The sequence below is a fragment of the Pelecanus crispus genome, chromosome 9 (assembly GCF_030463565.1).
Source record: "Pelecanus crispus isolate bPelCri1 chromosome 9, bPelCri1.pri, whole genome shotgun sequence".
NCBI lineage: Eukaryota > Metazoa > Chordata > Aves > Pelecaniformes > Pelecanidae > Pelecanus > Pelecanus crispus.
The window spans coordinates 15,041,198-15,066,036 of record NC_134651.1 but is presented as its reverse complement, the minus strand read 5'-3'; the positions used below and the strand labels follow the sequence as shown (position 1 = coordinate 15,066,036).

Here is a 24,839-nt window from a genome sequence, read left to right as displayed (position 1 = left end):
TCTAAAGTGTAGGTGCATTAATGCAGACTCACTGCTATGGCAGGACAGCAGTAGTGCTTCTGATTCTGAAGCAGGCACTGTCTTAGCTGCTGCAGTGGGTCTGCACTACACTCCATCCCCTAGCACAGACATACTCAAGTTCTTCAGCTGTCTCACCCTTAAAAAGCTGACCAGGCAAATCCGTGTTCCTGACCTGGGGCTTAAAGGTTAGGGCTTCTATATTTTGATATCACTCCAACTCATGCACACACATAGGTGTCTCATGCTGAGTTTCACAACTACATAAAACTCTTTTAGAGGTTTGGTCAGACTACAGCAATCCAGATTTTGTGAAGGTGGATGAAAACTTCTGTGGAACATGCAAAATTTTTTTCTAGTCATGTTTAGGACACATAAAGAAGCCAAATACAAGTTCTATGACTTGTTTTTTCACAGTACCATACCAAGCAGGACCTATAGGAGAGCAGTGGATGATGGGAAAATGTAGTATTCCAGGGGTTTCTTTAAGAGAAACAGTAATGAGTTTTTCCTTGTCTTTGCTGTACAGGAGATTTTTGGCTACAAAACCCAAGGCTGCCGAAAGGCCTTGTGCATTGCTGGATACATCTTGTCCTGTGGGGCTCTGCTGCTGCTCTTTTACTGGAAGCCCGAGTGGGATGTGTGGGCAAACTGCATCCACTGCAGCTTGGAAGAAGCGGACGTTGTTCTGCTCAGAACAACAGTAGGTGCCTGCCTACTTTAATCTTTAAATTAGTCCCTAGTATGTAGTTAAATGGAAGATGAGTTAATTGGAAGGAATCCAGTTAGCTGAAATATCTTACATTGCTGATTCCCTGCAATAATACCTTATGTTTGCCATCATTGATCTAAAGAACTCTCAAGTATTCCACAAATTATGTGTAAGATGATGATTGGAGTGGAGGGTAACAGCTGATCAGACAACAAGCTGAAAGAAATTGGGGTAAAAAACCTGTAATATCTGTGGTTTCAGGACTGTGTTATTTGCTCAGTACTTCCTCCTCCCTTCCACCATCCCTGTGCTTTCTAAATTGCAGATCTGTGCTCCAGATTCTAAAGCATCAGTTTGATTGGCTGTGTCCAGCAGATCCTTTTTCCCTCACTTGGCTGTCCTGGTGAAGCTGCCTCTCTCTTCCAAAATTTAGCCAGTGGGCCAAACCAAAGATTTAGATTTAGAATTTGTCTAGCTCTGTCCCCAGCAGTGCCCAGCAGTGCGTGATGAGGGATTAGTATATGGAAGAGGACAAGCTTAGACTGCTTGTTTTCTTGGCTGTATGTTTCCATTTTCCATCAGTCCTTCCCCATGTCCAATAAGCCTGCAGTCCTGCAGTTAATGCTTTCAGGGCAGTTATGTTTTGCTAGTAGTTTCCTAATACAGATTTCTGTCTGCTGAGGAGTGTTCTGAAGCACTGCAACATACACAGACCCTGATTTAATTTCATGCAAGCTACTGCAACACTAAAAGAAGCAAACTGAGACTTGACTCTGAATCCCAGCTGACCCTGAATACTCCAGGAGCTGGCAGGGTTGGTTTACTTGTAGAAGTTTGATTTGTTCTGCTTCAAAGATTCCTGAACAATGGCTTTTGCAAAATGTGCAGTTGCAAAATGGATCAGTTGCTACCCCTGTATTTGAGCTGCCTTTTTAAATGAGCAGAGCAGCATGTGGTTAAGATCTTGGATTTTGAAAATCACAGATCTGCCTGTTGAATATTTTATATTGAAACAATCTGCATCCTAATAGGCTGGGGGGTATGTATTTTTTTTAAAAAAATAAGCATATTAGGTTTAATCTCCCTTTTTAATCTTCAGTTTGCATTTTTAATTACCTATTCTTGTGTGTCATTTTAAATGGATTTGCCATGCCAAGCACTTTTCAAATAAATGAGTTTTTAAATGATCCTTTATGTAATTAAACAAGAATTGAATCATATTGTACGTTCTTGTTATCAGGAAGCTCTCTAAAAGTGTGCTCTGGGCATTTGACAATTTCAGATTTCCTTCATGGTTCTTTGTATTAAAATGACCGTTTTGTTTTTTTCCCTGCATTCTGATTATGTCAGTTCTCAAATGTGATGGCTACTGCTAATGAGGATACAAGTAATCCCATCAGCTTGGTCCTTGGAATTCTCTTTTGCTTCACATAAAACCTTCATTCATCATTCATCATCATCTCTGCAATTGCAATATAAGAGCCTATTAACTCACTTTTGTTATTGAATTTTGACTCACTTTAGTTCAAGTAACGAGCACCTGTGTTATTCACTGCTTCCCATCTCAATCTGCATCCCAATGTCTACTGATTCTGAAATTTAAATTAACGATAAATATCAGAAAATAAATGGTATTCTACTCAAAATACCAGCTTAAGAAGAAAAGTGCACAAATAAATAAGATATATAAACATTATTAAAGTTCTTTTTTGAACCCTTAAGTTATTCAAAAGGACTCATATTTGGTACAGAATCTTTTTTTTCTGTTGTCATTTCCAAATGAAGTTTAATAACTGTGCTTTCAGAACCTAACTCGCTGAGGTAATCAGCTTTTTCCATCTGCCAAACTGCTCACACACTGAGTGTGATATATAAGTCAGTCTCATATTTGGCTTTAATGCGTGTGGTTTGGTATTCAGGACTGAAACTTAACATGAAGATATTTATTACAGTCGTTGCTCTAATCTCTAAGACTGTACTACCAACACTAGTTATCAGGCAGTTCCAATGTTGAACTTATTTTATACAAAATAGCAAGATCATGAACTCAGGTTGTGACAAAAGCTTGTCTAAGGTACCATAAGGTAGGCATGGTGCTAACACACTTGTTTCAATGAAGTGTTAACACAGGAATGACTGTGAAACAGTATTGGCACTAAACATCCATTTTGCAGTACAATGCTATGTTCCTTTTGATCTTCCCTTTACAGTATGGTCACTGCATCTCAGATTGTCCTGTACTGTTTGCCTGTCCTAGATCATGACCTGGGTGTTCACATTCCATCCTTATCAGTCAAGCACCAGACCTGTGGTCAGTGAATTATTTGCAGTACTCACATTTTGACAGGACCATGGCTCCACTCCCATTCTGCTGGTTTATCTATCAGTCACAGGTGCTGGGAGGCCCCTGGTGGTTAGTTCTTTAAAAAAGCTGGAGCAGTGCTCTAGAAAGGCCTACTGTAATCATTCACTCCAAGGTGATAGTGAGTTTGGTCTGGTTTTGAGGGAAATTGTGACACTTCTCTTGTATATTCATTTAGGATGAATTTCGGGTTTATTCTCGTAAGACTGTGACATGGATCTCTGTGTCTGCACTTATCAAAAGTACATCCGATTATCCACCCACTGCTGAGGAAGACTCAATCTTCAGCAAAGCCATAATGAAGCCAAGTTTACAAGTAAGTAAAGTATTCCCTGCAGCATCTGGGAGATGGTAGCCACGCTTCACAGAGTGAAAGTGAGCTGTGAAACATATCCAGCTGAGAAACTTGCAGCTTGACGAACATAGTGAGCTGTGGAAAAACAAGCTAGAGATTTTGGAGAACTGTACTCATGTCTGTAAAAATCCTCTCTTACTCCGAGGTGGGTTATGAAAAAAGAATCCTCACTACTCCTGAGAGAAGACCTACATTATGGGTAGGAGAGCTTCCAGACACTGGGGTTGGTAGTGAAGAACCAGAGTTCCAAATCAAAAACTCATTCCTGGCATAGGAATCAAGGAATTTAGGGGTGGCTCTGTGTCTGAAGGGAAACTGTGAGGAACTGAACATCACAGCTCCCACAGTCACATGAAAACAGGGGTGAATGCAGCTGAAGGGGAATAGAACAGAAAAGTGCCTAGGCAGAGCTGCATCAGTATTTCCAGAAATGTTTCATCAAGGAGGGTCTGAAACACATTTTGCTTTCTTGCCTTTGTATGCACCAATTTGTGCTTCAAATTACATTTGCTGGAGTCAGATCTTGCACTGTTGACTGTGTCCTGGTTTCGGCTGGGATAGAGTTAATTTTCTTCCTAGTAGCAGGCATAGTGCTGTGTTTTGGATTTAGTAGAAGAATGTTGATAACACGCTGATGTTTTTAGTTGTTGCTGAGTACTGCTTATGCTAGTCAAGGACTTTTCAGCTTCCCATGCTCTGCCAGGTACACAAGAAGCTGGGAGGGGGCACAGCCAGAATAGTTGATCCAAACTGCCCAAAGGGCTATTCCATACCATATGATGCCATGCTCAGTATAGAAACTATGGGGGGTTGGCTGGGGAGCAGCGATCGCTGCTCGGGAACTGTCTGGGTATCAATGGGCGGGTGGTGAGCAATTGCATTGTGCATCACTTGCTTTGTATATTATTATTACAATTATTATTATATTGTTATTATTATTATTTTACTTTATTTTATTTCAATTATTAAACTGTTCTTATCTCAACCCGGGAGTGTTTCTCACTCTTACTCCTCCGATTCTCTCCCCCATCCCACCGGGGTAGGGGGAGTGAGCGAGCGGCTGCGTGGTGCTTAGTTGCTGGCTGGGGCTAAATCACGACAGACTGTTCCTGCAAAAATGTATCCTGGTCTCTGCCAGTTCCATGGCTTTGAGATCCCAGTGAGGCACTGGGGAGACAGTAGATGATTAATTGATCCAAGCAGATCATAAGGTCCCTCATGAGTTGAGTAAATATAATTATCCCCATTTTAGAACAAGTACCAGACAGTTCAGTTATATGTCTTGATTAGCATTACACGTTAAATTGGTGTGAGCAATAGGAATGCAATGGTACATTTGCTAGTATCTGGCTCTTGATTATAGATACTAGATCACTGCACTGGGGAACCCATAAAAGAGCTATATCCCCTTCCAGGAAATAGATTTCTAACTTCTTAGCATTTATTTTTGATCTACATCAATTTTTAGTAGATATTTTCATTATAAACCTAACTTTAGCTGAGCAAAGCTGTTGTTATTACTGCTGTTTTGTGTGGGCATATATTAATGTATGTAAAAAAGTTTAGTGCCAGTTAGTTTAATCAACTGGCACAGTATGAAAGTGAAGACTGGTTTGTAACATTCTTCAGAGGATCGAATTAATAACATAAAAAAGCCCAATACAGCCCTCAAATAATAGGCCCTTTGAACAACACTTTTATATGAATCAAAACATCTAGATAGAAAAGAACGGATTTCAAAACAGCAAAGAGCAAACAGTTTAATCCTTCACTAGCAGTTCAAAAGCCCCTACTTATACATCAGTTATAAAACCTGTTTGCCCTTTAAGCTACCTAAGTCCACAGAGTAATGTGTAGTGCCCAAGAGCTGTCCAAGGACCTGTTCCAGCAGCAACTTGAGTCCCTCATTTCCCACTGGTTTTTAGCATTGCATATATTGCAGCTCATATTGTGTGAATTCCTAACTACAGACCTCTTGTTAGGTTAACGACTGTGGTTATAGCTCCATTTTGAGTCAGTGTATGAGTTGAGTATAGATTTCATTGGCCTATAATAATGCTTATTGCACTGGGTAGGGAGAGTCCCCTAGAGCTGATTTCTTTATTACTTATGTGTATAGGTGCATAGCCGTGCCTTCTTCCAGCTGATATGAAGTGCCATTATCTCTAATAGGCTTCGTTATTGTTGCGTAGCACAGGACATACTCCTTTTGCAAGTTATAAATGGCAGCGTGTCTTCCTAATGGGTAACTGCTCTGCAAGGGCTTAGCATTAGCAGTGACTCAGGAAGCATTCTGGGATGGCCTTTCTTGTCTGTTGGTATATCTGTTCAGCTGAAGGACTCAGCACCATGCCTGCAAACTGCCCAAAAGCCCCTGCTTTCCTCAAAGCCAGACAGAAGATAAAGGAGTTGTTGACTGAAGACGGGCTTTGACAACTGCCTGCGTACCCACCACTGCATCAGTGATCTCTTCCCTTCGTTCTGTGAAATGAGAGTGAGGACTGTAATCCTTGCTTCACAAAATGGGGAGAGAAGAATGCTGCTTTGTACTTGCTTGACCTAAAGATCTGTAAAGCTTGCTGGAACCTGCACTGAATTGGGGAATGCACTCTATAACATAACTAGGGAGTTAGTATATGCAATCCTGTTTTCTCTCCCTCTCTGGCCCCTGTGTAATTTGCTTTATCTGTGCTTCACCCTAGTGAGGATGCCTAGCTGAGATCTGTCAGCAGGCCTGGGAGTACTTTTGTTTGCTGTGTTGCATATATTGTTGTCCCTGTTTTGTTTTGCAGGTGAAAAGTATCCAAGTACAAAAAATCCGCTATGTCTGGAATATCTATGCAAAACAGTTCCAGAAAGTTGGGTGAGTTCAGTACCCTGGTTACACAAGTCTCTGAGGAAGTCAAGCTTCTTTGTCAATAATGTCCTAAGGAAAACACTCCCTTTATATTTTAGAGCCCTAGAAGACCACCACACTTGCTCAGCTATACATGCCAAATTTGGTTCTGGTCTCACCTGCAATGAACAGAATGTCAGGTACACATTTTAAAACACAAGTACTCAATGTATGGATTTCAAAGAGGTGTAAATTCACTGCTTTTGGTGCACTTGCCTTGAGTTTCTTGTGTATCCATTAATATGCACATAATTCTAGATGAAATGGCCATGCATGAAAAATTGAGTGAAAGGGCTAGAGAATGTTGTGTGTTCCTTGTCAAAGTTTTTGAAATGTCTCTGTATTCATCGCTCTTATTGTTCTCAATCAGGAAATAACTATGTCCTGTAACTAACTCTAAGCAGTTCTTATTTGGAGTAAGAGAAAGTCTCCATGAGATGGTGCAGATGAGTTGTGTGTGTGCTTCTTCAGTGGGGCTCCATGTAATTGTATTGAACTTCTAAATCAATTAGTACTGGTCATTGAATTTATTCTCACAAATCACTTTATCATTAGACATTTTACAGAATAGGTATTCCTGAAACTGCTAAATAAAGAAATGATCTTCAGCTGATTGAATACTGAAAATCCAGCTCCTCACCTTAGCTCATGTTGCATCTTACATTCAAATCACCCTTAACTTTATGCAGAATTATTTGGTTTTAGATCATTTAGTTTTAGGTGCAGAATTCATTTGTTTATTGTGCTTCAAAGGAATTTTTGCGTGATGGAAATGTTTGCCTAAAAGGCTGTGTTACATCTCTTGCCTGTTTAAGTAGATTTCACTGGTACAGCCATCTTTTCTGACATAAGCACTGTAGGGGCATTTAATTTTTTGTCTTTTTCTTGGAGAAAGATCCTCACAGCCTTTAAATTGTGATCAATACAAGCTCTCAGGACTATTGAAAGCTGCAGCTTCTTGAGTGAGGTACATTGTCACTATTTTATCTGTAACTGATGTATCTTTATCCCATACAGGAGAGTTATATGTGGGCCAAACACTATTGATGTTCCAGTGATGCCTATTTGGAAACTACTCATCAAAGAGGTTAAGCATTTCTGTTGCTTTTATTCTAGGCTACTTGAGGAGGCACTGTGCATACAGAATATAATGGAGTCTATGTCTGAATGGGTTTCCCAGTACTCACTCATCAAACACTCCTTTTTCAAATCCTGTTTAAAGCTGTTCCATGAAATCACCATAAATTCATTTATTCTCCATTGTTCCCTATCCTCCATCCTGATGCCTGTATGGCTGCTTGGTATTTGTATGTATCTGTGTCCTGGGAGCTCATTCTGTTGGCCTTACAAGGGTCAGTGAATGTTTACAAGCTGTACTGGAAATCAAACCTTCCAGGCAAAGGCTATCTCTTAATCAGCAGAGATTAAGTGAACAGCAGTAGCTGGTATAAGCCTGGTACAGCTGCAGAGAGATCCAATGAGCTCATGACTCCGGGCACAGCACCATATAAAGCATCAGTATCTTTTTGAGACAGGAACTGGCTATACGTGGCCTAAACAGGGTGTTTGTGGAGATGTGTCTATGGTATGTGAGCTCCCTCCTCATGGCACAGCCTGCTCTTCTCTCACCTCTGTTACATTTCTTGTAAAGAAGCAAGCAAAACAAGGCTTAGGCTGAGCCATTCACATCCCAAGTAACATTCTGTTGGTCCAGATTATTTGGCCCTTCTGTCAGATGGAGATGGTCCAATCTGATTAAACTGAAGCCACTGCTAACAAAATTAGAAGGGGGTCAGGAGACACAACACTTAACTCAATAGCTTTTATTCCAGCCTGTTTCTGACAGGATGGACGGGCTGGGTATACTGGATCCATTTAAATGTGGCCAGTTCTTGAGTATTACTTTCTCTCCAAACAGGTCTTAAATCCATTTTACGTGTTCCAGCTGTTCAGTGTATGTCTGTGGTTTGCCGAAGATTACATGGAGTATGCCACTGCCATCATAATCATGTCTCTCCTCTCGATTTTTTTGACTGTATATGATCTTAGACAGGTGAGACATCTCACCTTTTTCCACAAGGAGGATTTATTTCTAAAGTCTGGGAAAGGCCAGGATGTTACAACATGCACATGTACAGTGCTATGAGAGTTACTCAGAGGTTTAGTCTTGTGACACTGTGTAGTAGCAGGTGCAACAGCCTGGCCTCTCAGTCATCATAATCTCTGTATGGTTCTTTACCCACATCCTCCCTTCCCCATTCCAGTGCTTTGCTTTGTAACCTTTTGTTACACCTTCTCCATAAATAGGGTGGGGAATTTCTTTCTCTATATGATTGTATAGTTCCTGGCAGAGCCAGACCCCTGTTTATGAAGGCTCTCATAACCACAAATAACAAAAGGGAATAATTGTTAGTGGATGAATTGCATCATGTAAGAAAGATGTAATACTTTTGTGTGTTCTCCTTTAATTTATAGCAATCGGTTAAACTGCACAGACTGGTTGAGTCTCATAACAACATCATGGTCACTGTCTACAGAAATAAGGAAGGTGACTCCTGTACACTTCTTTCTTCAATATGTTTCGTTTCTATAGCAATTTATATCAAACCCAAGAATGTGTAGTATCAAATTCCTTCTAAAGCAGTTTCCTCTTCTGTCTCTCAGCTCGATTAACTAGCTTCTGCAGATTGGGTTAATTTGACCTAGAAGTATGTTGTGGCACATCAATCATATTCATAACTGTTTGAGCACAGCCTTAGCAAAAAATTATCAGGAAATCTATGTAATTTTTCTTAAAGCAGTGCTGACAAAGCCAACCACATAGCCATTAATTGGCTGTGAGTCCACCTAATTGCTCCATGCAAAGTCTGTTCATTGCCATGGTATTTAGAGCACAATCCAAAAAGATGGAGTCAAACTGAGAAATGTAGATCCAAGCTTCTTCAGTTAGGTCAGCGCATTGGAACAATAACCATTGGCTGGGCTCCTGGGGAGATGAGAAGGAATTCTGCAGTTCAAATGGATGCCTAGGCTTTTCTAAATATTGGAGGCTGTATTCTTAGGTCTTACTTGTGGTCCTTTGTTTATCAGCCATTATAAAGAAGTAACAATCTATTCAGCAGGTAGTTCCTTGTATTTTTCCCCTTACCACAGAGAAATATATGAAGCACAAAGTTTGCATTACATGTCACCTACAGGTTTCCAAGAGTTGGAATCACACCATCTTGTTCCTGGAGATATGCTGGTTTTGAAAGAGGGGAAAACCCTTTTGCCTTGTGATGCCATCCTGATCAGCGGGCAGTGCATTGTAAATGAAAGCATGCTGACAGGTACAGCTTATCCCTCCCAGGCTTACCATCAAAACATCATCTTAGCCCTAGGGCTTCAGCCAGTGACACAGGACATACAGTGTTATCATGTATCACCCTTATGATGAGATAGTCCATAGCTAGCCTAGAAGGGGATTCTTTTGGGTGTTTGCTATAATAAAGACTGAATTGTAGTTAGCTCCAGCTTATCTAAATAGACAAGACAGACTTTAGGAAGGGCAGTTCATCCTTTTCCTTTCTGGGGTGCAGAATTTATGAAGGGGTCCTCTGATTAGAAAGGAAAGAATGGACAGTGAAGTGAGCAGGACAGGAGAAGAAACAGCAGATATGGAGCAAAGCTGTTCCCACACAGGGCCCGCAGTCCACTCAGGCTATAGGGGTTTCTCTCGGTCACTCTGAATGTCTCATCGCTGATCACTGCAACATCTCCAACTTGCTGCAGTGTCTGTCTAGCCCTCCAGACACTTAGCCCCACGTTCATGTGATAGCAGTGGAGGACACACCAGGTGGGAGAGTTCACTGTAAAGCAGGATTTTTGGTGCAGATGTTCATAGTTCTGTTTCTTGTCTTTAAATTTTTTCTTGGTCCAGATCAAACTGAAACTCACAGTTCTGAAATTTCATGTAAATGAGAAATTCCAGAAACCCCTTTCATTTAGAAAGCTTCAGCTGTCAGAAAATATTTCTTCTGCTTCACCTTAGTGTATCTGCTCTGACATAAATAGGATATTTGTCAGCTGTCAAGCATTGAGCTAAAGGCTCTCCTTTTTACTAGGAAGGGGAAATATGGAATATCATGTTTAATCTGCCTAAGGGAATAGTGTAGAGACCTGCACATGAGGTTCAAACTAGGTAAACAACTTGTGGCCATCAAGTAGAGTCATGAACTGAACTGGTGTTCAGTTATCTTTTCAAGTGTGTTTATTTACAGCCATGGTTCAGAGTCATTGGACTGCTTTCGGTTCTCAGACTTAAACGAAGCTGTTGCACTGATGCAAAGGAGAACTTTTCTCTGGCAGAGTCTGTTTGCTTGCTAGGCTTCAAATTCTTATTCACTCTGAAGATGTCACAATATAAAAGTAACATTTCTCTAAACTGGTTTCTCTAGTAAATACCTTTAACTTACCATCTAAATGTCTAGATACCGTACTTATTTGAAAGTCATCAGGCTGATTTAAAGGTGTACTTGCAGTTTTCCTCATCTGAGCTAATCTTCCCTAGGAGAAAGTATTCCAGTAACAAAGACCCACTTACCCCAAGCTGATAACTTCAAGCCCTGGAGAATGCACTGTGCAGAGGATTACAAAAAACATGTCCTCTTCTGTGGAACAGAGGTCATACAGACCAAGGCAGATGGCAGAGGAGTAGTGAAAGCTGTGGTGCTGCGAACTGGTCAGTCAACACTTCAGTTTGCTTTTCCTTTTTTTCCTCACTGGAGCAGTCTGACTTAATGTGCCCAGTCACGTTAAGTTAAAGGCATTAATCCAAATTCACAACAGTCAGATGGAGAATCGATATCCTGGGCTGGGCTAAGCTATTATGCATTGTTTCCATTCGCTTGGCATAACTTTTACAAAAACCACTAGCATATGATTACAAAGAATTTCGCTTTGCTTCTGTGACATTGAAAAAATCCTCCCCCTTAAGACAAAAATAACTTTTTCCTATATTCTGCAGAGTAGGCCACATATACTGAAATGAAAGATCTGTGCCTTCTTTCTTAAGTTACAGAAATCATGAGTAATTTTAAAGCCCTCCAGTCTTTGTAGAGAACTTTTGGAAATGTTTTCCCCTTAGAATGGTTTTAGTTTGTCTTTCCAGGTTTCAATACGGCCAAAGGGGATCTGGTGAGGTCCATTCTCTATCCTAAACCCATGAACTTCAAGCTGTACAGAGATGCCCTCCGGTTCCTGATGTGCCTCATAGCATTTGCAGCCATTGGAATGATCTACACAGTGTGTGTATTTGCACTTAATGGGGTGAGTTACTAAATGTAGGAGAAATGGTCACACCCAGTTTCAAGAGACTTGAAACTTGAGTGGCTTCCAATACATATATATATAAAAATAGGGTCCTTGTCACTCTCCTTTTTGCCTTAGTATATGAGGACATTTTACAATGTAATTGAATTTGCGACAGTCACAAGCTCTCATACATTCAATTCCAAGGTGCCAAACCCCACTGTTTCCCAACAGTCATTTCTTCTGAGGTCTTAGCAAATCCTGTGCAAGCACTGCATGTCTTACCAGCAGCGTTCTGTATGCTGACTGCCTCTGTTCGTGTGTTGCCTGCCCTGTGCTTGCTGATACATGTAATTATCAATGCATGTAATCAGCATAATGCTTTCTAGAACTCTGAGAATGGGACATCCCAAGAGCTTAGCACTCTGCAAGTAGCTTTTACAGAGTTTTTGTGGCACTTTTTGTACATTCCTGGAAGAATCACAAGTGAGTCATGGGTTAAATGGGACATAGACTGATGTGTCATTGTGAAAAGGCAGCTTTCCAAAAACTTCAATTTAGATCAAAGACCCATCTCTCCTTGTCCACTGTCTCTGAGAGTAGCTGGTATCAAATGCTTATAGAAACTGGTTAGGAAGTAGGGCAAGTATAGAACAATTCTTCCCTGGTATAGTCTTCTAATTTCTTGAAGAGAAAGGTTTAACAGTTCAGTAAGCTGTCTTTTGTATCTAGATCATCTAGCTGTAATAGCCACTGAAAATCTCCCAGAGTGTGTTTTAATATATTTCTGAATTCATTTCTGCCTTGGACTTGACAGCACCTGTGGCAATGACTCCCACAGTTTCATTATGTACCGCACAAAAACGTTTTTAAAGCTGCTGTCTAAATCACTGAAGGCACTGTAGATTTTTGTTTTAGAGAAGTAGCAAATAGCTGCTTTCAATTCAATGTTTCCTGTACTATTCATGACTTAGAGATCGTTGGCCACCCCTTCAGCCACCTTTCTTCCATGTTACAGAGCCCTGAACAGTACAGGTATAAACACAGATCCCTGAAATTTACTGATGTAAATTAGTCCCCATTTTCTTCTGCCTTTTTTTTTCTCCATCTCTTTGTATAGTCACTTGGGGGGGGGGGGGGCTGGAAGGGAGATAACCTTCACTTCGTTATCACTAAGCTTAATATCCTTGACAGCTTTTAGGAAATAACTTTTGCAAAGCCAACTATCCTGTATCAGCTGAGTCACCCACATCTCCACTGATTTTTTCCAGAGTTCTCCAGGAGGTTTAGGGGGTATTAATTCCCTCTGTGAACACTGTGTTAGCTCTTCTATGTATATGTGTATATGTGCTATATACATCAAGGGTCAATTAATTTTGTATTACAATTTTAATCAAGTTTTTCAATGTAGAACTAAGACTTACTGTGTCAGGAAGCAGCAAGGGCCAGCTATTCCCTATGGGAAGGCAAGCCAGGAGCTGAGGATGACCGGAGCACAGGTAGTGTCCTCACCAACCAGGGCACAGTCACTGTATTACAGTTCACAGAATCTGAACATGGTGGGGAGAGCTGGGTGCTGGTAACAGCTCATCAATAGTCCCAGGCAAGGCAAAGTGGTAAATAATCCAGGCAGACCAGTCAGAAGCAGAAGGAGATGAGGACAAGAGGCAAGGCTGCAACACATGCCTATGTTCTATGGCTAAAGGTGTCCATCCAGGAGACAGTACTAGAGGCAGGTACACCTGCAACATGGCTCAGACAAGGACTGAATGCCCAGGCCTGAGCTTAAATGGAGCTCCTGAACCCATGAGCAGAGGATGTGGATGGAGGTGAGGCTAGTGAGGGTAATTAAGGCCCATTAGTGCACCTAGGGCCCTGCTATATTGGTCTCTAAATTTCGGGAGGGTTTGCCTGAAACCGTTTTAAAAATACTTCACTTATTCTCATGCATCAAGGTCAACATAAGAAATAGCTGTACAATGTAAACAGTAGTTCTGCAATTTTTAACGCCTAATTGCTTTAGAACTTCTTCAAAAACTTTCAAGAAATCATTTCATGCCTTGATAATTTTCTGCCAATGTGAAGTCCGAGTCCTGAGTTGCAAGGCTGATTCTGCAATTCAGCTTTTGAATAATTTTTCTTCTTTGGAATAATCTATAAACAGTTGGTTCAGAAGATTAATTCCCCTTGGAATATCAAAGAAGGTGTGTTTAAGAACATATCCTGGTGTCTGCTTTGCAGTTTTTCCTTCTTTTTGTTTAACTTCCCCCTTGAAATATGTAAAATACATGCTGATGTTATCACAGCAGCTGAAACTGTCTTGTCAGACTGGTGTAAGATTAAGTCATGTGATGTACTAAATGCTCTCTCCTCTGTGAGTGTGTTTATCTAAAGGTGGTAAGTACTTCTTTCTGACATAAGGTAGGTACAAAATATTATCAAACTGGTGCCTTCTGTGGTCTGAAACAATATCAATGAAGGGAGAATGAGAACATGATGGAAATTCAGCCCATCAAATGCAACATGATTTACAGTCAAAGTCGCAAGCTCAGAAGCAGTAATAATAGAAGTCTGTGATGGTTTACAGATCCTTCTGACTGGCAAATTGGCTTTAGTTTGCAGTGTCTCAGTTCTGGGACCTCAATTTGAAATACATTCAGTCCTTTAGCAGTGATATCAACTGCCAAGAATAACAGTGCCGACATTCAGCATACCGGCAGTCAGTTTTACACTGACCTCTAGGCTCCCAAATTAGAGATTGGTTTCAGAAATGTAACTTTTACTTCCATGTCTCTTCCTGCAGGTAAAAGCAATTTCCTTTCACAACTCCTAGAACATAAGGTCAGAAGAAATCATTAGCTCATGCATTCTGCCCTCCTTTTCAGCACCATCCCATATGTCTCACCTGTCACTCTAACATGGAGTCCAGAGCTATGCCTGTAGGCAGTTGGATGAATGCCCATATAAATGTCAGATTCTTGTGTGCTGTATCATGGGAAACTGGGCTTGACTGAGGGTGCAATAACCTACCTGGCATGTTTGAACTCATGTGCTTTGGAGGAGACTGTGAGCTCTACCTGGCCAGTTTGTTGGCATGGAGAATGACAGAAGGCCTGAAGGCTGCTCTTCAGCAGGGGTATAGCCTTAAAGCCCTTGGTTAAATCAAAGCAATTAATTTCTTAGGGAGATGAATACGTGATGGACCATGGGCAGAAAACAGCACAGCCTGAAGCACCTGCAGTGGAGGAGAGGAGGGATGAAGAGGGCTACACTTAGACAATCCAAGCAGCACTCCTTGCCACCCTCTTGCTGATAACTGCCTTTGGTTTTATGTCAGGAGGAGGCAGGAGAAGTGGTGAAGAAGGCTTTGGATGTTATCACTATTGCTGTCCCCCCAGCTCTGCCAGCTGCCTTGACAACAGGGATCATTTATACCCAGCGGAGGCTGAAGAAAAAGGGCATCTTCTGCATCAGCCCACAGAGGATCAACATGTGTGGACAGCTGAACCTCATCTGCTTTGACAAAGTAACTGCTATGTGGTGGTTACTCTCTTACTAGTAATGGGAGCCATGCTAGGGGTGGGAGAGTATGGGTTTTGATCAAGCATTTCCATTGTATTTTAGAAACACACTGACCAATCTTGCGTACTTAAGTTTGTGTTGTCTGAACAGACACTGTTGCGGATTGTTGGAATCTAGGAATTGGCTGGTAGCACTTTTGCTCTGCACTGTGCTGGCATTTTCTGGACAGTAACTTCTTAAAATAAGTCTTGCTTTTTATTCCTCTTTGAGCTCTCATGTGGGAAGTTAATTTAAATGTACATTTTAACTTAGACTGGCACCTTAACAGAAGATGGCCTGGATCTTTGGGGCTTGCTGCCCTCTGAAAGAAACTGGTAAGGTTCCTTGACACACTGATGGCATTTAAATTTGGTGGGATAGTGACTGGATTCTCCTCCTAGACATATAAACAAATCTGAAAGACAACTAATGTCAAACAGCAGTTTCAAGTTCCCCATGTTTAGACTTCCAATATTATTTCTAAAGCCTCTGGAAAATGAGTTTGTTGCCTCATTCCAGGGGTCCTGGTCCACATGAAAAGATGCAGCCACTGTTGTCAGCATTTGGCACAGCATGCCCAGACAGGGTAGTCTGCAGTAGATATGCTAGGTTAGATCTCAAAGCTGCAGCAGTGCCCCAACCCTTTATGACAGGAAGCCACAAGATTGCTGCTCAGTACCCTCAGTGCCCATGTTTTTGCCCATTTACATTTCCAGAAAGGTGCATGCACAAAAATGATCAAACTTCTGTCAGCCTCACAGCTCAAGAGTCATGACACAAGCCACAAGGAAGATATTCTATAATAATCTGTTCCTCTGTCCATCCCAATGGACTCCTTAACTATGCAGAATACACCTATTCTGAGCATGGGTGTCCCAGCCCTTAACAGGTGTGTGAGAAATAGCTCATGGGGGAGGACAAGTTCCTAGAGACGAGCTTGTGGTTTGACCACAGGATAGGGCTTTAACAGCCCCCTGACTTAGGATTTTTTTTTTCTTAGTCACATGTTGTTCGGTGTTCTCTGATGATATTTTTTATGTTCTCTTTTGCGTTAGCTTCCAGGACATTCACAGATTCCCTGCAGACCGCAGCCTGCCTTGGGGACCAGTGTTCAGAGCAATGGCAGTCTGTCATTCACTAATTGTTTGGGAGGGCAAGATCCAAGGAGATCCACTGGATGTGAAAATGTTTGAGGCCACTAACTGGGTAAAGCTGTGCTTTGTTATGCCAATAGTGGTGGGGAGTTTTGGTATTCTCGCAAAGAAGAAATATCCCAAGCCCTCTCATGCAAATAGCCACTTCCCACACAGAAGTAAAACAGCTAAAACCCAGAAGAGATACCACATGCTCAGGCTTTTGCAGAAATATTCCTTGTTTCTGCCTAGAGCTTTCACCTAGGGGTACTTTGGGTACTTAGCTCATTTGACTGGAAGTGGTGGATATCATGCAAATCCCACTGGGGTATCAACTCTGACTGTGGCTGCTGCCAGATAACGGGAAGTCCCAGATGTGACTTATATGCAGATTAAGACTGGTTTTACAGAGCATGTAACAGAATTCTGCAAGCTTTGAACTAGATACAAGATTTTGACCTTTGTTAGACCTCTGTCAATGTGGAGATTTTTCTGCCTTCTTCAGATTTGAAATCCCATGCTGCTGTGAAAGCTCTGCTTTCAGTCTCTGTGCCATTACCTACAAACAGCCATCAGTGTTGCTATTTACTCTCAGATCAGTTGCGGGGTCGGGGGGCGGGAAATGAACATTTATGAAAACTAAAAGGCTTCAAATCTGAGATGGTTAAGAGGAAAACAGCCCATAATTACCTGGTGGAAGGTATAGCCACAAGCCATTGCTGATGCAAGATAAGAGATTCAGGGCAGGATTAGCTAGTTACATGGGTGACAACATCCGTACTTAACACCTGTCTGTTTTGTATCTGCAAAATATGTAAAACAGCCAAGTTTCAAGGAATAAACTATCCAGTAATAACAGGAGCTAGAGGGTGTTTTTGCCCAGGGTCATCACTTTGCCATCTCAGCCTTAGGCAGACACCCATCAAAGTTATAAATTAAACAGGAATAATCATTTTAAATAATTCCTGTGAAACATGAATAATCATGTGCCTTTTGAATAAAATATTTTTGTTCCTCATAGTCATGTTGTGATGATTGAAAAAACCAGCTGATTTGTGGAGTACTTCAAGAGCAGAGGGTGGTGCTTTCTACATTAATACAAACTCTTACTTATTATTTTCCCATGGTTCTATGTTATATCTAAAGTTTTTTGCATATTTAAGTGGGTTGTAATGAGTAAAGGATTTATTGTCAGTGAGAGGACATAATCTATTTGCTGTGCGAGACTACAGCAGTATCTTAGTGAAGTTGGTGAAGGTCTGGATTTGATTGCCAAGGCAGTGGGGTTTCCATTACTGGAGCTTTTTAGTGTGAGATCAGACAACCCCCCATCAGGAATGAATAAGATACCTTGTGTTGAGGGAAGGAAGAGCTCTAAATGATTCCTTGAGGTTCCTTTCAGCTCTACTGGTGCTGTGATCTGAAATATTTTTGTCTTTCAATACACAGGTGATAGATGATTCCAGTGGACACCAGACTGAAGGTCAACGATCTGCACATGCCACAGTTGTTAGACCTGGGCCTAAAGCCAGCAGTGTAAGCTATTTGCAAGATTCACATTCATGATCAAGTTAAACTGTCAGTGTAGGAGTTACCTTTCAGTAGAGAAACACTTGGTTGCCCTAGCCCAAGACAGCTCTTCCACACTTTGTCTTGTACTGCCTGCAGAGAGATTGCCTTGCTCTCTCTGATTAAAAAAAGATGCCTGGGGGAGCTTGCTGCTCACACCAGAAGCAGGGGGATGCTGGATGACAAATTGTCCAGCTCAGGAATTTGCCTGTCCTGGTGGCTTGAGACTCAATCCAGACTCAGGTGAATGGTCAAGATCTCTAAAAGCACTTGGAACTGCAGTGGAGTCTGGTAGTGGATGTCAGACCATTACTGGTGACATACACCAAGGGGGGCGCTTTCAGACATCCATTTTCCCTTTGCAAGACCAGTGTAAGACCTAGCAGAGTCTTGTTAAAGAAGCAGGACTAGTGAGTTCCTTTGAGTAAATTACATCTAAAGGTGTGCTAAAACTGTCAGGTGAATGTTTCCTACTGCTTCAACAAAGTATTTCTATACAAATTTCACCTCCTCTTTATATGTCAGTCCTTTCTGCCCCACTGTGACAAATCAGCCCATTATACGTGCTTAGCTTCTTACCATGTCCCAAAGTACAGACCTAAAATCCTTTGGCCTGAGTTTAAAATCCTTGCTGCAGTATCTAACCTACTTGCTTTTCTCCTAGGCCGCAGTGGAAGGAGTTACCATTTTACATCAGTTTCCATTTTCTTCAGCCTTGCAGAGAATGTCTGTCATTGCTCAGGAAATTGGTGGGGAACAACAGGTCTTCACAAAAGGGGCTCCAGAAATGGTAGCCATGTTATGTAGAGCAGAAACAGGTAATGAACATTTATAAATGCTTCCTAGAAACACATACATATAAGTGACTTTTGATGGTGCAATGAAGTGGAAGGTCCAAATGAGATTTCTGCGTCTAAGACTTCATACTTCAGATTGAAAAGTTAGACTCTCTCTGTTGTGCTTCAAGTCTAAGGCTAAGTTCTCATACAGCCCTTCTCAGCAAAGGAGGACTGCTAAGAGATAAAAGCAAGTACATACTCTTGTACAAGGTGTACAGTCTCTGCCAGAACAGGTATTTGACAAAGTTGTCTACTGGTCCCACATACACCAGAAAAAGTTTTCTTTTTTCTCCAAGCCTTGGGAAGGCAGCTGGAAGAGCAGAGCTCCTTCATGACACACTGGAAGAAGGTAAGTCTTTGCAGAATAGTTTAGATCCTAAGTGCAAAGTGGCAGAGGAGAGGCAATGATTTTCTTATTGAGCAAAGTTCAGTTCAGCAGCTTTCCTTGATGTCCTTGGCCTATTGGTGTACCTGCCCTCTGGGACAGGAACCTTCCCTGCTCCAAGGCTTCCTTTTATTAGAAAGCAGTCAAATGCCCTGATGAACTGTCTCTTCCTCTTCTGTACAGTCCCATCGAACTTCGAAAGCAAGCTTCTGCTCTACACAGCACAGGGCTTTAGGGTCATCGGACTGGCATGTAAATCTCTACAGGCAGGGAAGCAATCTACCGATCTAACAAGGTAAGCAATAGACTGCTTCTTATCAGCCGCATCAAGCCATGGGCTAGTGGTGCCTCACACAGTAGCATTACCAAAACACCCCTGCCAAGAGCAGGGCTGTAGTACAGAGTTTTGTTAGATTTAGGCCAGAGGGAACCTGATTTAAATCTGGGTATAGGTCTGTCTGAGAATGGGTAGAGGGCACTTTACTACCCCATGCTTATAGCACATGTCCAGAATCCTTACACATTTCTTAACAGTGGATCAACATAGGAAGTATAACTCTAGTACGCTCTGAAGTCTAGTACACCCCTCCTTCAGTCCATCATTTCTACCAATCTTGTTGCAGATTTATCCAGGCTTTCAGCTGAAGAGAAGTCTCCTTTTATTTTTTTTTTTTTTTGTTATCCTGGCTTCTTGATTAAGCAAAGGCAGCAGATGATCCCTATTACACTGCCTGTTCTCTAGCCCAGTCAAAGTCACCAGACTATCTTCTGCTGCTGTCTTGGTCCACTCCTTTAGCTTTCTAGCTTTAGCTTTCTTTAGTTTCTGGAGAAGCTAGCAAACTCTTTGGCTGTGCTCATGGTGTTAGTTTTCCACGGGCCTCACACAAGAACACCTACAGATGAATCCATTTGCTTTTACCCAAATCCCTCTAGCTTTTGCCTGTGATACTCCAGAAACAACACTTATGAAACATTTGTGGTTACTTAGCATCTGCTGTCCTGTTTACTAGCTGCAGGTCCTAATCCAGATGGGGCTCACTTGCTCTTTCACAGGGCTTTTTGCTTTGCTGAAAGGACCAGTGACACTGAGGCAAAGTGAAAGTGGTTTGTTTAATTCTTGTGACAGGTGTCATAACAGACCTATCCAACCCAATAAGAAAATGTGTGTGATATGACTCAGACTTCTGCAGTTGTGTGTGCAGTTATAGCATGCGTGATGTATATATTGCCAGGAGAAAAAAGAAAACTGGAGGTCAAACACAAGATCCACTGTGAAGGCAGTGACTATTCAGATACCACCTGACTCAGCTACTCTGACTGCCATGCAAGTGTTTGGCATCATCTCCTCCTTACTGCAGTGTTTGAAAGCTTTTCTTTTTTCCAGACTCTTCAGAGTCAGTCTGTCTCCCTGAGAGACCTCTAGTTTATGACACAGGGGTGGGATTATTTACCAAATTCTGTTCTCAACTACATGTGTTCAACTGTAAAAGAAGAAATAGCACAGATGTAAAGAAAAGAGTAGGAGGGACCACATGCTGTTTGCTCAGGTCCTACTGTCAAGAGTAGCAGATACATTTACTAAGGTGTGTTTCTTTGTTGTACAGTCCTCAAATGAGAAGGACTAAGTGTGCATGAATTATGCAAATCAGACCACCACAGTTTGGGAATCCTGCAGGAAATTCAGGGTGCTTTTTCATGCTGGCTAAGGATGGTGCATGAATGGAAAAGAGTCCAACTTATCCATCAGGCTTCATGTTGGTGTGTGGAGCAGGTAGGTTGAAATTGGCTCTTTTTTGATTTGGTAATTAAGCAAACATGAGCTGGAAGCTGGCTATGTACTGAACTCATTCTTCAGAACAAGGGAAGAAGAGAATAGAAGGGTGAAAAGTCAAGTGAAGATCCTCCATACACAACCAGCACCACTTGCTGCCAGTGGGAAACAAGCCCTGCTGGTGTTGAAATAGCTCCACAAAAGACAAACAGCCTGGGACTGCTGAAAACTAACAAGTTATTTTAATTCTTTTGAGTTAGGTGGGGTGGTTAACAGTTATAACTGGCTATCAGCAAATGCAATGCAAAAACAGGCCTAAGGCAAAAAGAAGAATTAAAGCTGTCTGTCTGTTCTTCACTCTTAGGGAGGAGGTAGAATCTGATCTGACATTCCTGGGTCTGCTGATAATGGAGAATCGATTAAAGAGGGAGACAAAGCCTGTCCTGGAAGAGCTCAATGCTGCCCGCATCAGGAGTGTTATGGTTACAGGTATCTAAAAAGGGTGGATTATTTATGTGACCATTAGCCCAGACAGGGAGTTCAATGAAGTTTGAATGAGCAGTCTGCTGCTTTGTCACCACCACTGGAAGAAAGGCACAGACATTTGTATCTTTCAGATTGTTATAGTCCAAGAAGCATCTGTGTTGTAATAATGACATGAGCTGAACCATGCAGGCTTATATCCCTGACAACTTCACTGGGCTATGTCAGATACTGAACTCTTAATCTGTCTCACTTTCACCACAGATCAGAGCTTTCCTGTTCCTCTGATGCTTTCCAGTGAGTCCATTTGTTCTCCCTGGTAAGGTTTATCAGATGACATGCACAAAGACATGTCGTGCAAGATCCCCTCTTTATAGGCCTCATGAAATCCTGTTGTCATAAATGAGCAGAGACAGAGCATGGATGCCGTCCATGCAGGACAAATCACTGAACCTTGTGACATCTGGTAACTCATGCCTACCAGTCCCTATTTATCCCATTTTTTTCTTGAAGAGCTGGTTTGGATTTGGATAGGATAACCACCAATTTTTCCACAGTCCAAAGTCATTTTTCCAGGAGTCACACAGATCTTGTCTTTTTGGGCTTCACCCCTTTCAGCACACATCCTACACCAAAGCCATCTAATGCCAGTTGATGAGAATCAGTGATACTAGCAGCAACTTAGCAGTGAATCCCTTATTGGTTTTGGCTAAAACATATAATCTAGGAGCACATTCCCCATCTGAAAATATTTAATCTCCAGATGAAAATGAAAATATTTCATTTCCAGATGAAAATATGTTTAATTATTGAAACAAACCTCATCTGCAAAGTTTTGATCTTTATCAAAAACTTTCTTAGGCACAGACACTGAAATCTTAGTGATTCTTGCAGATACATTTGAAAAAACGGAATTCAGGAAAAGGCTAATGTTTCCTCCATAAATAATTCCCCATTGCAGAAATTTTTAGATAACACTCCCCTTGATTTTTCTAGGTGACAACATCCAGACAGCTGTAACTGTTGCCAAAAATGCTGGGATGATTTCTCCAACAAACAGAGTGATTCTTGTGGAAGCAAACAAAATACCTGGATCTTTTTCGGCATCTATAACCTGGAAACCACTAGAAGAAAACAAAACTGAAGATTATGGAAGCCTGGTGAGCATATAAGAAGCAGGTGTTGTGCAGCAGGAAAACAAACTAAGCTGGAATGCTTTAAATAATGCAGTGGGATTATGCTAGTATAACAGAGACCAGTCATTCACCATTGTCTGCATGTCAGAATGTTATGTGCTAGTAAAGTGTTTAAAAGGAAGGGATCTTTATAAAAATGTACTCCCCTAGAGCTTCCGTCCTAGCATATTATCTTGTGAACATGTTTCTACTAACTGCCTAGCTAAGTTTGAGAACAGCTTTGCAGAAACCCAGGAAAGATTTGTCTGTAGCCCTCATGCTTAGCTGATGCCAGTTTAAAGCATGTTTCCTTCCCCTGCAAGATAAATTTGATAGTATAGATGTGGACTTAAAATCTGTGGAACTGCACTGAATGAACCAGCCTTGTTCAAGCAGGTAGAGTTAGCACTTCCCCATACCTGCAGAATTAAAACAGATTAACTGTTGAGAAATTGCATATACATAGTGAAACATAGGCTAGCTATGCTAAAAAAATATATTTCATCAAGCATCTCCACAAAGGAACTGAGACGAAGACCAGTTACTCTCCCTGAAGAGTATGTCTGAAGGTGCTGACCCTTCTCTGAGAAGTATTAGAGTCAGGCAGATGGTAGGGAATCTCTGCAGGGGCTATTGAGGGGCTCCTTTCTACCAGAGCTCAGCCTGAGCAGCATCTTCACTGTATTTCACTGCAAAAAGGCATGCTTAGCTGTGGTGCCCATATGCTCTCTCCAACCCCTCTCACTCACAGTGCAGCCCACCAGATTGGCACTGTTGCATAAATTCTATCAATGTGGTAATGCTGAGGGCCAGTTTTTAAGACATATCAAGCACCCAGTTCATACTGAAATTAATGGCATTACACCCTAAATCCCTTTACAAATCCAGGCAAAGGCAATGGGCCTTGAACCCAGGTCTCCTAGAGTCTTCACAGCTGCCCTCCCCATGGTATGTCCTTTTCTTTGTCTGTAGTAGTGCTTGTGTAAATGCACATAGTAGCTTTTGAGGGTCTGGGTGCAGCACTCATTCTGTCTTGTTTTATAGGAGGATGACAGTCAGACTGAACGAAGAATCAGGCTGGCATTGGGATCAGGCCAGTATCATTTTGCCATGAGTGGAAAATCTTACCAAATTGTAGCACAGCATTTCAGGCACTTACTTCCAAAGGTAAGATCTGGATTATTTAACTGGAGTAGGCTTGCCATTCAGCAGATTCGGATTGTCCTGATACAATTAGCTGAAGAGATCTGTACCAGAACATCTTTTGGGAATGATTCTAACCCTGAAATACTTACGGGCTGGATGAATCTCTGATATTAATGTATGGGGAAGGATCTGAAAATCCCTGGATTTTTTCTGCATATGAGAGGAGCAGACCGGCCTCATGGTGTGAGGACATGACTTAAAACATTTGTGCCCATATGCCTGGCCCTTGTATAGTAGTGATTCTGCCATATTTTGGAGAACAGGAGAAAACACAGTATTGCACAGCATGCAATGCAGCATGACCTGTCTGTTTTATGGAAAGGATAGTCTCAAGAATTCTCTTTTAAATCCCTGCCTGGTAATCTGTATTCATCAGGTAATTCAAATGACACACCAGGCCTCTTGTCCTTATTGTGATTGTTATTTTTTCAAAATATTAATTAAGATACCTTTTATCTTTGATCATCAGCCTTTCCTGCTTTGGAGTCTAGCATCAGTGGTCTGGAAATGTGAATTTTTGGTGGTTCCTATTCCAGATTATCACTGAAATCACTGTGACTCTTACCTCAAGTGCTTAAAAAAATCACCTCCTTTTTTCTCTTTACAGCTCCTGCTGAATGGAACAGTTTTTGCTAGAATGTCTCCTGGTCAGAAATCCAGCCTTGTAGAAGAGTTTCAAAAGCTGGAGTAAGTTCATAATGAGCACTAAGAGTTAGGAGTGTTTGATGAATTTCCAGGCTTCAAAAGAGTCTAGTAAGAGCTAGCTTTTGTCTAACAGTGTTTCCTGGAAGTGTACAAAACTGAAACTTCCACAGATGTACAGCTTGGCAATTAAATTCCAAAAACCTGTTCAAGAAGAGACACTGAAGTCGATGTTGGTTTGGCATCCCATCAAAGACCTAACACTCCCATGATTCTGGGTTTCGTTTGTTCACATCATGGTTCATTCTTACTTCTCTTTCTGGGCCTGAAGGAGGGGCACTTGTCTACCCAAGATTTTTAGGAATATCTCCCAGCACTGCAGCTTCTCTGATGCTAGCAGTCTTTTTACTGCACTATTGCTGACTCAGTGTGATGGGTTAGAA

The 24,839-nt window shown here is 41.5% G+C and overlaps 1 protein-coding gene across 1 annotated transcript in view; it reads left to right on the top strand.

Moving 5' to 3' along the window:
- The window catches only part of LOC104028375 (putative cation-transporting ATPase 13A4), a 42,732-nt gene that overhangs the window by 7,139 nt on the left and 10,754 nt on the right, over window positions 1-24,839 (top strand). Inside the window, exons 2-21 of the mRNA XM_075716037.1 lie at window positions 548-721; window positions 3,271-3,408; window positions 6,240-6,310; window positions 6,403-6,483; window positions 7,361-7,430; window positions 8,262-8,396; window positions 8,819-8,891; window positions 9,541-9,672; window positions 10,893-11,063; window positions 11,493-11,650; window positions 14,970-15,158; window positions 15,467-15,528; window positions 16,249-16,399; window positions 17,776-17,862; window positions 18,560-18,713; window positions 19,303-19,414; window positions 21,255-21,379; window positions 22,370-22,533; window positions 23,593-23,715; window positions 24,362-24,441. Of these exons, the coding sequence (XP_075572152.1) occupies window positions 548-721; window positions 3,271-3,408; window positions 6,240-6,310; window positions 6,403-6,483; window positions 7,361-7,430; window positions 8,262-8,396; window positions 8,819-8,891; window positions 9,541-9,672; window positions 10,893-11,063; window positions 11,493-11,650; window positions 14,970-15,158; window positions 15,467-15,528; window positions 16,249-16,399; window positions 17,776-17,862; window positions 18,560-18,713; window positions 19,303-19,414; window positions 21,255-21,379; window positions 22,370-22,533; window positions 23,593-23,715; window positions 24,362-24,441 (2,450 nt within the window). The remainder of the gene's footprint in view (window positions 1-547; window positions 722-3,270; window positions 3,409-6,239; window positions 6,311-6,402; window positions 6,484-7,360; window positions 7,431-8,261; window positions 8,397-8,818; window positions 8,892-9,540; window positions 9,673-10,892; window positions 11,064-11,492; window positions 11,651-14,969; window positions 15,159-15,466; window positions 15,529-16,248; window positions 16,400-17,775; window positions 17,863-18,559; window positions 18,714-19,302; window positions 19,415-21,254; window positions 21,380-22,369; window positions 22,534-23,592; window positions 23,716-24,361; window positions 24,442-24,839) is intronic.